The 12,076-nt window shown below is 44.3% G+C and overlaps 1 protein-coding gene across 2 annotated transcripts in view; it reads right to left on the bottom strand.

Moving 5' to 3' along the window:
* The window catches only part of RPTOR (regulatory associated protein of MTOR complex 1), a 135,973-nt gene that overhangs the window by 102,104 nt on the left and 21,793 nt on the right, over positions 1-12,076 (bottom strand). For both annotated transcript variants that reach the window (XM_084298491.1, XM_084298492.1), the window contains exon 4: positions 1,993-2,151. In XM_084298491.1, the coding sequence (XP_084154617.1) occupies positions 1,993-2,151 (159 nt within the window). The remainder of the gene's footprint in view (positions 1-1,992; positions 2,152-12,076) is intronic.

The raw sequence follows: 12,076 nt of genomic DNA, 5'->3' as shown, positions 1-12,076 counted from the left end.
GCTGCTGGAAGGCACTGGGAGAAGCCTGGCATCGCCTGTCATCAGCCTGTAACGTGGCACGCTGATTATAAGGGGGAAAAAAGGAAAGGAAAAAGGAGTTCTACCAACAGAGAGCAAAAGTTTATTGAAATATTTGCACAGGCTCTTGGAGTTTCATTGCTGCCTTCCATCACTGAACAAAAACAGGCATTACACCCCCTTTGTCCCACTGCCCCACGCGTTCCTGCAGTGTTTGCATTAGTCCCGGCCATCGGCCCGACGCCTCCCACCAGCCCCAGAGCCCCAGGTTCTGGGAGCGTGAGCAAGATGCTCAGCTCGGCCCCACGGGAAGGCAGCATCAATCCAATAATCTTTATTTGCTTGCAAATTTTTATTTGTTCCCTAGCTGAGATGATCTCAAGGTCCCTTTCAGGTCTGCTTTCCTGCTATTATATCTGAGACTTCAAGTACGTGCACGAGCATTTTAAATCTATGTTTAAAATGTCAGCACAGTCATTTTTCAGTACATCCACTATTTCAATTCAAGCCGGCTGTAATACTGATCCTCACTTGGCCCTCTGCTGAGACTGAATTCCTCAGGACTGACTTCTAAATGCCGTTGTTTTATTTTTCCTTTATTTCCTTACATTTAATTATTTGCTTAAATGAAAAAAAAGTTCTATTTCTGATATTCTAAAAGTTCTATAAAACAACAATACTTGGTAACATGCTGCAAAAATTACTAAGCCTCAACCTTACCTGTCAATTTTTATGACAATTAGTTTTTTTTCCCCACAGCCTGTAAGATAAATCAGAGAGACCTCAGCTCCTAATCTCCAGCGGAGTCCACACCACACTCCCCCAGCTGATACTGCAGGCAAACTGGCAAATACCCAGTAAGCTCTTAATAAAGCATTTGGCACAACACACAACTTCATTGAGCAGTAATTTCCTCTTCTTCCATGTGTAACACATTCTGCCCGGCATTCTTACTGGCTTATTTATTACCCATTGGCTGTTAAGTAAGAAGAAGGTCACTCCTATTTGTTCTGAAACACCGAATTCAGCTTCAAAATAATCGTTTAGAATGGTGGTCTGAATACTAATCAAGTTTCCAATATAGACGCACCAGATTAAAGTGATGCCCTCTTGCACTTTCTCCTCTTCCCTTTCAAATTATTATTGAATGCTCATTCAATTAATACACGGGAAGTATGAGAAAAGAAGTTCTGTAAGTCCCCAAAATAAGATAGGAGCAAATCTGTGCAAGTCCTCTGTCAGCTGGATGTGCTTCCCAGCTACGAGCAGTACCTCACAATTTCTTAAGACTCCGCTCTAAATCAGTTACCCTTAATAGACACTAAATAGCTTAACTGGAGGGAAAGCAAAGCACATTTACGTCACACCTGGTAGCACCAGAAAGGTGTTGCACAGGTCCTACATGGCTGTACAAATCATGGCTAGCAGGAGCAGCAAAAGTCTTTAAGAAATGAAATATACACATTGCATTGTACTCAGAGGTTCCTCAGTACTCTTTGCTTCAGAACTAGAGCTGGCTGTATTATTTATGGTCCTTGTGAATTATCCCCATGGGGTTGGAGCAACGGCTATTCAGAGGTAGTTGAGATTTGAAGCAAACTTCATTGTAAGAACTTAATAATGAGTGATGTAAGGCAGCAAGCCAAGTCCATCATGCACCCTCCCTGCTTGCTCCAGGCATGGCAGCAGCAGCGTGCTATGTCTGAAAGCAGCTGGCTCTTCAGGGTTCTGCAGTGACCCTTGGGGCACCTGTGAGAACAGCTCTCCTGCCCGGCTGCAGGGCAGGGACAGCCCGTTTGGTCTCTGAGAACTTCAAGAACACGGAGAAAACAAAGAGCTGTCAGCACGGGACCCGATACCCGTGAACACAGTGAAACCTCGAAAATCCAATCGTTCTCTACCAGAACACTGCAAGGCTTTGCAGAGCCATCAGGAAGATTTAGCTGGTTTTAACGCTGCTGCTCAGAAACGCACCTTGTTGAAGACCCAGATCTCCCCGTTCACGGTTGGCCTGGGGACTCCATGTCCGTTGTAGTGGAAAAGGACCCGCTCTTCCTTGGCGTTCCGGCGCAGAGACGTGCACAGCTTCTTTACTTCATCCACCGTAGGATCCAGGCTCTGCTTGTACCTGGCCTAGTAACATAAAATACGAGAATCATTTTAAGCGTAAAACCAAAACTATTTAAGGTGCAGGTACTTACTTAAGGCAGAAGCATTTACATAAATAGGTAAACTGGAAAAAAAAAGAAAAAAAGAAAAAAACAACACATTTACTGGAAATCTGAATAAACAAAACATGCCTGCTCCGTGGTGTGTGGGAATACACAAACACAGAGTAACGGCTACGTGTGGGTGAGTGCATCACAGACCCGGGGTTCGATCCATTCCCCCAGGGTTTAACAACATGCAAGGTGTTTGGGGAAGGTCAGAGATGTTTTAAACATTCATCAGCCTCAAAAATAACCCTCTGCAGTTCTCTAATCATCACATTCATACCCTGTACATCTCCAACTGAAAAAAAATCACCCCTAAAGACAGAAAATTGTCTAAGCTGGGTACAATGTGAACCTCAAACCTCATACCGAAATGTTCCTTCTGTCCCACCTGGAAAAGGGATAAGGCTCTCACTTCGAGCCTTCCAGGGAAGGAAAAGACCAGAGCAAAGAGTAGAGGAGAAGTTTAGGTATCTACCCTGTGTGGAATAACAATCATAACAGCAGACCTGTGCTCTTCCTAAGCCCAGACTAGCTAGCTCTGTGGCATAAATACATCCCCTTTTAATAAAAGGGTAGATATAAAAGAAGGTTGACCAACATTTCTTCAAATATGTCAAACCTAAGCAGCATTCTGCCATGTCTAGGTGGAGCCACAGCAGATAAGAGGCTACAGCTCCTGGCAGGAGCCTTCTTGGGGACAGGTACGGGGCCACCGAGTGCTGAGCAGAGCAAGGAGCCCACGCAGTGTTCTGGGTGCTGGAGTTTCTCCTCCCAGCAGTTCAGCACCAACTCTAAGCAGAGCTGCCTGAAGGCAAAGAAAGTGAAACTGCAGCACGGCTCAAGCAGACAACTGAACAAGAACACAGGCGAAAAAGGGAAATGTAAATGAGCTCTGCTTTCCACTCCCTTCACTCTTCGCTTGTTAGCAGCGCTGACAGTAACGCAGAATTTCTATAGCTCATAATAAAATCTCCACACTTCAGTGCCCTTGCCTGTTTTTCTTGTATACCTGTACACATACATGTACATGCAATTAGCAAAGCACTGAAACTTCTAAGTTAACTTCTTAACTATTAACTGTTAAGATCAGGCACCAAGGTATTGCAGACTGCACGCACCTCCACGCTAATGAAGATTGATGAATATAATTGTTATTACATTTCATCATCTCACCTCTAATACTTTATGCCAACACCACTGTCTAGATGACAATGCATAAAGTTCCAGGAATTTGCTATTCACACAGCTGGGTAAGAAGAGGGCAAAATGATGGAGAGCCCTTGGTAACTGATGCTTGCTTTTTGAGAAAACCGATATTTGGTATTATCACAGCTTGGGCTGGGGACACTCCTTTACTGTTCCAAAGTACACAGCTCTGCAAGCTTGTAAATCACAGCACGCTGCTATGTTTGGTGTGGGGGGGGACATAACGACACCGTTAAACGAACCCAATACTTCAAAAACATTTTTACTCAACTAAGCTCAAGATGCTTCTGTAGTAAGCTAGTTTGTCATACTCAAAAGTGCATTTTTTTGAAGCAAGGCCAAATAATAAAAAGTCTTTCAACTGTCCTTTGAAAGATAAAAGCCTGTTTCTCCCTCTCTTCTCCAGACGTGCAGAGAGAGACTGAGAATCCAGAATCACAATGGCTTAAAAAATTAAAGCTGATGTATTAAATACAGAACCGGGTTTAAGAGCAGGACAACTGTCACAAACCTCTACAAAAACCTGCCATCGGGAGCCTGCCTCTAAATCAAGGTCTCAAAAGTTAATGCTTTTTAAGTTTTCTTTTGACATGCAAAGGTAAGGAAGTCTTGAAATATGATAGCAAAAGAGAATGAATAACTTTATTTAATATAAAACTGTTTTGCTTATCCGTGCAGCTTGAAAAATAGGTATCATGCTGTTCAATTAACATGCGGCATCTCGAGTCAATAGGCAAGATGGGTACAGAGAACGGTGTCATTTACATGATTACAGCCACGGAGCAAAGCAAGCACACGGAGAAAAAATATTAAGAAAGAGGCAGTGATCTGACACACTCATTCCTTTTGGGGACTTGCTCACTAAGTAAAGATAAGAGGCTGTATTAATCTTAGCACAGCCCTCCCCGGCCCCCATCTTTCTCTCGCCTTTCAGTGTTGTTATCAAGGTGCTGATGTGCAAAAACGTGCACCTTAAATCACGTTCCGCCTGCTGGCATCTTTACAAGACACTATAACCGGAGTGCTTGGTAGTTTTTCAGTTCCCCCTTTTTAAAGGGGAGCGGGCTCATTGGAACACTCCTCACGTTGCTTTAGCATAAATATTAAATGCAGCTCGCAATTAATGGAGGTGAATTCATACCCTAAAACTAAAGGCTGTAGATCTAAAGACCCAAACTATAAACATATCATTTTCACATTGAGAAACACACGGCCGAGAAGAACGAAAAGGAGAGGAAGGAGCCTGTAAATAAGCAGACAATCACCGACCTGTCAGCCGAGGACTTTCAGGCGTGACTTTATTACACAGCATTCACATGCATAATACAACAAATGGATAACCGAGTAACAAACTAGACCAGCTTTTATTTATTTATTTATTAAGTAACACCTTCCAAGGCTTTTTTCATTGCTACGGAAAAAATACCAGGCAAGCGCGTGCTGTGATTGCAAGAAAGGTTCGGGGTTTGTTCAGCTGATTGCGGTGTGGGATGTCAGCTGTGGGGGAAGAGGAGCAGCTCACTGTTTCGTTTGATGCTCCGTGGGACAGGGTGCTATTTTTAATAACTGCTAAAAACCAACGTAAGGTCTCTTTCCAGAACAAAATGACAGAAACCGAAGGTCCCCGAGAAGAACATGCAAGAGGAGCATGAAAACCTTCGCTGCGTGCCCACCGCCGCCTCCGATGGCTCCAGCTGGATGCCAGGCTGGCAAAGTGTGAGCTGCCACGACTCCATCCCATCGCCGGGGGCTTTCAGAGCTGATTTAAACTCTACTGACAGACAGACAGCTCACGGAGATACAGACCAAAGACATCATCCCAAAACTTATGGCTCAAGGCCTGGTTGTTTTCACAAACACGCTACTGTGTCGTCACACGCTTTGTACCTCGCACTTTGTTAAAAACATAACACAAATACATGTATGCCCATGCCTAGACAGCCTCAACTCCATTGCTGGGAATCCTGCTCATTTCTTCACAAAGGAAAGCTTTCAAAAGGGGAAGGCAGGCAGGCAAACAGAGACTGAAGCAGCATTAATCAACTCCAGAGAGTTCCCACCTCCAGGCACAGTCATCTGTAGCACAAAAGGCACGAGAGATTTTTCCCCTGCAACGTATATACATGTATGTCTTTTGATTTTTTATGACAAAGCAGGCTAAATAGCAAACTTGGAGAAGAAGCTACAGTTTGCACGAAAAGGACAAAAAATACTATTTTCCCCTGCAATGCTTTTATTCTTAATCTTTTATTTAGCAGAGGCTTTTCAAATGCTTACAGATTAAGGACAGTGGGCTACTTTCCTGGGGGAAAGGAAGGAGTGTTTTCAGCACGATGCACGTTCAGATCACGTTGGTCATTTACTGCTAAACAAGGACAACATGGTACTGTGCAACATTTCTAACCGGAAGATGTTAATATCATTAATTAATGAGTTTTGGGTAGTAAAAACTTAGAGAATATTTTATAACGCCATCAATATCAATGAATAAATAATAGCTAACCCCAGGATCCTTAAAATATGTAGAGCCCTCCCTACAGTAAAGTAAAATATTTTCCTTTTAAAACTACCAGACTCGAAGAGTTTCTTCCAGATCTCTCCACCCAGGCCCCTCCACTCGCTTTGTGCCTCACGGGGGATGCGCCGCACACCTCCACGTGCCCGTCTCCAGCAGGTCTGCACATCTTTTTCCAACTATCCCGTTCACTGTGCAGCTGACCAAAGCCCATTATCACCTCCAAAATTTGCTAAAGGAAGTGACAAAAAGATTCCTAGACCTTTGGTAGTGTTCAGATTAAGCAGACCAGAACACATCCCTCTGCACTCGCCAGCACGCTGCCACCGGCAGCCCTGCTGCCTCCCAGCCCCCTGAGCTGACACTGACCCAGGAATTTACCTTTCCTGCTGGAAAAGCCTTTTCAAACACAGTTTAAGCTGTCATGTGCACACTCCACATTTTAGAGTCATTGCCCCTTTGCTGAATATCCTCCTGTCGTCCCCCTCCTCTGCTTCCTCGGGCATCACTCACGGCTGTGTCCTGGGGACGTTCTGCTGCATCCGTCCCCTCCTTTCCTTCCCCAAACAGCTGCTTTCAAGCATTTTGTGCAGGAGGCAGCAGAAAGCCTAACCCACTGAACACTGTGTTGGGGTGACCCTCTGTAACTTGTTGATATCCCTCCCCACACAAAAAAAAGGCTTTATGCCTTGTTTTTCCCTCGTTTTCCAGCTATTGACCAGTTCCAGATGGTTCCTGCACCTGAAGGCCGTGCTGGCCCTCCCTGCCTTCTATCACGTGTCGATGAGAGAGATTTTGTGGTGTCTGGCAAGGAGTCCTTGCTCCCTGGCGCAATTACCAGACGAGACAATCTCGACTTCGATCCCCCTGCAGATGATGCCCAGCTGTAGCTGCTGCTCCCAGCTGCTGCTGCAGCCGTAGCGGGAGAGCTGCCAAAATGCCTGCCTGGAGAGCGTGATGGACGGGCCCGGAGCTGCTGACGGGGCTGTCAGCCGCCTCTCCGCCGGGGATTTGATTTTCTGATCACCTCCGTGTCTTGCTGAAGAGCTCCTGTCAAAAGCAATAACTTGGTGGAGGCCTGATCCAGACTACCCTCATTATTCTACTCATGAGCAAAATTGAAAGTTTTGCTTTCTTATGTAAGCTCGCCGCGCTGGAGACAGCGTGATGTCTTTTATGAAACACACATTGGTTTAGCCAGCCCTTTTCCCATACGCTTGTTTAAAAATTAACATCGTAATTGTATTTCCAACACATTGCAGTTTCCAACATACCGCAAACTCCCGGGCTGACAAAACACTGACAAAGTTGTGAGAAATAGGAGGAGTTTTCACAGAAAGACGTTGTGGCAAAACAGGCACAGCAGTTTGGGCTGAATACCAGAAGCATTAGCCAGATGTTTTGGCTAAGGACATCACTCAGTCCAGTGCTTAATGCCCAAGTTCAAAGTGAGACAGTTTTGCTCGGAAGCAGTGATGCTGATGACACACTCCCAGATTTACTTTCCAAATTCGCTTTAATTTTGTCATGATTGGAATCACCTTTAAGAGAGGAACCAGGCATCCTCTGCAGACGGGATCTACGGGAACCATGTACTTCCCTTATTCGAGGCAAGAGCAACATTCAGGGTGCGTTTAGGGTTTCAGAAGTAGTTAGGACCTACACCAGCCCCATCTTGTTTTCAACACGACACACGAGCGAGGTGCCAGCAGGGGTCTGGGAAAACAGCAGGGGAAAGCAGCTGGGGGCTGGAAAGCACCAGCCCGGTCCTAACCTGGCCTCTGCTAACGGGACCGCAGTGCCGACACCACAGCTCAAACCCAACATTAAAAGCAGTGACTCTAACACACAGGCTTTTTTGCTTCTCCCACCCTTGTCCCATCTGTTTCAGGAAGGATGTAGTTCTTTCAAAGGATAAATAAAACACCCACACGTTCACGGGTTAGCACGTGGTAACGGTACCCTCCCCGAGATGAGTCTGACTGGAGAGGAAAAACCAATTCACCGTGTTCATCAGCTCCTGTCCCACCGGGAAACGTCAGCAAGTATTGGCTGCAGGAAGCGATTCCCACAGCTCTATGGATTTTGTGCTTAAATGAATGGCTCTGCCTTGGAACCTTTGCCTAATTACAGGTTTTTCTTTTACCTTGAATGGGACGAAAACAAATCAAACAATGATGGAAAAAAAAAGTCTGAGGCCAAAGTCAGATGTCCCTTTCCCAGGGTATCAGCAAGTTACGCTTGAAAGAGCAAGAGCTGCAGAAGCTCAAGGAGTTTGTGACAAAGTGCTTTTGCCATCGTTTCAGACACTAGGACCTGACTCAGTATCTGCCTCGCAAACACCGGTGTGCTGAACGCTGCCAGGTGCTGAGGTCAGGAAACTCACCTCAGGCTTTGGTCCTCTCCAAGAAGAAACAGAGAGACCTAAGGCAGACAACTCGAGAGCGATTTAAGCTGCTGATGTGCTTACCATACATGATGCATGCTGAAGCACTGTGGCATTCTCCATCAGGGAGATTCATTTTTTCCTCCTTAAACCCAAAAAAGATGAATTTATTTCCTACCACAGTTACAAAATTCAAGTCCTGCTCCCTTTCCTTGCAGCCTAGGAGCTCAGTCGTTATTCCAGAAAGACTCCACACCACGGAGACCGCACTGTGTGTCTGCTGTGATTCAGTGCCAGAGTTCCTGCTACAGGTAAAATAAACAAACTACAATCACTGCCGTCGTAGCACTGGGGGCTTTAGAGTTCACTATAAAGCTGTCAGTCGATATGCAGGGTATGCATAATACAAAGAAGAGAGGGTTTTCTACACCTTGCCATCTCACTGCTCAGTCTGGTACAGCTGCAGAAAGCCAGGCTGGGCTCCACGAAGCCTTGGAGTGCCCTCCTGCCTGCTGCAGGACCAATTCCATCCGTACCCCTCCTGGTGACTGCCCATCTATCCCATGTTAAAGGCTTCCCACAGCTAGTGCCCCAAAATCGCAGTAAGTGCTGCATGTCCCTTGCTATAAAGATGCTTTTTCCTAACATAGCCTAATTCTTGCTTATAGCAATTTATAATAATCTTTTCTACGCTATTCTTCAAGGCAGCTCTGCTGCTCAAGGTGAACCTCTGCATAAATGGGGCATGGCAGGGTGTCGTGCAGCTGCTGCGCTGTGCCTTGGATCAGGCGTGAATGCCAGTTTCCAAACGCAGAAAATACATTAAACCTGAGACTTCGCCCCGCACACAGCCAGCCTACTTAACATGATTTAATTAAAAGGAATCAAAGCAATCTAATTATTCCAGGAGAATGTTTCTGGAACAATGCCCAATTTTGAAGAAGACAAATATAAAATGCTTCACAAAGAAAGAAGCTGCAAAGAAAGAAGTTACTAAGAAATCAGAGTAAGGAAACCGGCAGCTCCAGGGGTGAAGGCACACAGCCCCTGCCCAGGTGCTCAGCCCCACTCGTGCTGCTCAAGAGATGAAGGCTGTGGCTTGGTCCCTGCTGTTGCACGAGCTGGTTCAGCTCACACTGCCTGGAAGGACAGAGGGACCAAAAATAAAAATTAAAAAAAAAACAGAGGGGGAGATGCAACAGCAGGGTCTGAAGTGACAGGAAAATTGCTGCTAAACTTCGGGACTCGGCTTTATCAAAATAGGCAAGACAATTTGGAGATTACAAAAAAACAAAAAACAACCCACCTGCACCCTGAGATGTTTGAAGACCTGCTAATGATGAGCACTAAAAATACCGGATTTGGTTTTCCTAAAAGTGTAAAGAACAGAACTGAGTGAATGCAGACTGTGGGTTTTAGGGGGCAGCTGTCAGTCGGATGCAACATGTTCTCCAAACGGCTGGAACAAACTGGCTCAGACGTCCAACAGGCCCCTATCTGTCAAGCAATTTCACAGCCAGATAATTGGATGCCTGTTATGCCACAAAGCAAAGCAACACAATCGACATTTTACTCATGGGTTGCTGTGGTGGTTTCTGAGTTTTTAAATAAAAAACTATTTAACGCACTGCAAGCGCATAAAACACTGAAAAAGAAGATTACGAAAATGACGGCAAAGCATTTTTAGTTAGCTTAATATAAAAAATGTTGAGTCCTATAACAGTTTGGAAAATGGAAAGGGCCAACAAGAAGAACGCGCATGCATGTGTAAGGAAACAAATTATGGTGAAAATACTGGAGATTAGCAGAGACATTTAAACCAACAGCACCCCTACAAGCATGTGCTTTTGGCTTGATTTTCAGGCTTGCATAAAAATTCTGCCAACCTGCATCTCCATTACAAAAGCAAAGTGGAGAGACGAGCAATATTTCCTCTTTTTAGTACTTCAGAGCTAATTGCCACAGAGATTACCTCAATGTATCTGTATTTCACCAGTAATTACTGTGTAACTGTTGATGAAAAACATCTTGATGTTGATCAAAACATCTTCATTTGTGTTCCATTGTTTCTTTTCTATATTTTCATTAGATTATAACAATCAATTAAGGAGCACCAACGCATTTACTGTGCTTAGGCACAATACTCAGAGCCACAAATGACGACACACACAACTCAAACTACAAAATCAAAACCTTTGTCCCGTGCCAAGTATGGGCAGGGTTTTGACTTAGCTTTAAGATACAGGAACAGTCTGAACAGCCTGTGTGTACCGTACACACAAAACATAAGCATGTGTAAAGTTGTTAACGTAGCAGGCAGTAAGTAAAAGCTCTTGATAAATGCTGTTATTATTCTGTGACTTTCGCAGTGCAGAATTAAGCAGCTACAGATATGAAAAACTGAAAGGAGCCCTTTTTAATTCGTCGGCCAGTATGTTAAAGTCTGATCCTGAATTATGGTACAGGAAAAAGCAATTCTAACCTTTCAGCGTTGCTCTAGGCTTTAGTTACTACGTCAGGAATATCAGCGTGGTAACTGGCACACCAGTAATACAGGATAACAAAGTGGCTCAGGAGAACCTGAAAAAAAAAAAATCACCAACAATGTGACCCCAAACCTGCAAGAGCACGGGGTTTTTACGGTGATGGGCTGGGAACATTTCGTTACCATCGGCCCTTCTGAAGGCTTATTAAAAGACTTGCATGAAAAACTCTTCATAAGGACAGCAAAAATATAGAGCAGATAAGCCTAAAGAAAAATTACCCTCCGTGCCACTGACAGAAATAGAGATAATAACTTCTATGTATATCCAAATCACATGTCTGCCTCCCGCCAGCAGCGGCTGAGCGCGCAGGACGTGGCCAGGCTGCAGCCAGCTCCCGGCCACCCCTGGGCAGGTCAAAAACTGAACTGAGAGTGGTCAAAAAATGAACCGAGTGCATTTAATTTGCATGGCAGGGAATTCTTTTAGATCCTTGGTTACGTGACCTCAAAGAAAATCAACTGATTAAGAGCAAAAATTAGGAAAAAAATGCTATAACGCTATTTCAGTATTTACTACTTGTAATAGAGCAAAACGAAGGCAGGGCATCTTAAGTATTGATAAGCTTTTGTTTTATTTTAAAGCATTCCTTAAACAATAATCCATGCTTAAAGCAGGAGCAGGGGAATAGAAGGATTTATACTTGCATATTAACAAATACAACAGGAATAGCTTAGATAAATTAGAAGACTACGGCGCTCACATTTTTATTTGCTTATTTTAAAATCATTCTATAAAATCATAATGTAGTAATAGGCAGGAAAATAAAAAGGGATCAAAAAGTCAGTAAGCTTTACAAAAGGCTTAAATTATACACTGGTGAAGTAGAAAGGTAGAAAGGAAAAAAAAAAAGTAGAAAGGAAGCTCGCCTTGTGCCATTTTTTGGGTCTTTTTAAGGACTGGAACTTCGATTTTATTGTTCTTGACTGGATGCTGACACTCCCCCTGGTTTCCATTTCTCTAAATGTCAAGTTAGATTCCTTCTCTGAATATTCACAAGTTCTTTGTAATCACTTCCAGTCCTTTTTGTTAGGGAACTTCCTGATGACAAGTAGGAAGAAGAAAGGAAAAAAATCCCAGAACTCCAAAATGAGCTGGAGCACACAGGCAAGTTCAAGTACACACAGCAGTGGGGAAGTTAGCTGCAGATTGGGTAAACCACAGGTAATCTCTGCCTCCTCACTTCTTCCAC

This window comes from Netta rufina (genome assembly GCF_964035555.1).
Source record: "Netta rufina genome assembly, chromosome: 19".
Taxonomy (NCBI): Eukaryota; Metazoa; Chordata; class Aves; order Anseriformes; family Anatidae; genus Netta; species Netta rufina.
Note: the sequence above shows the minus strand (reverse complement) of the source record. Positions and strands in the feature narration are given on the sequence as shown.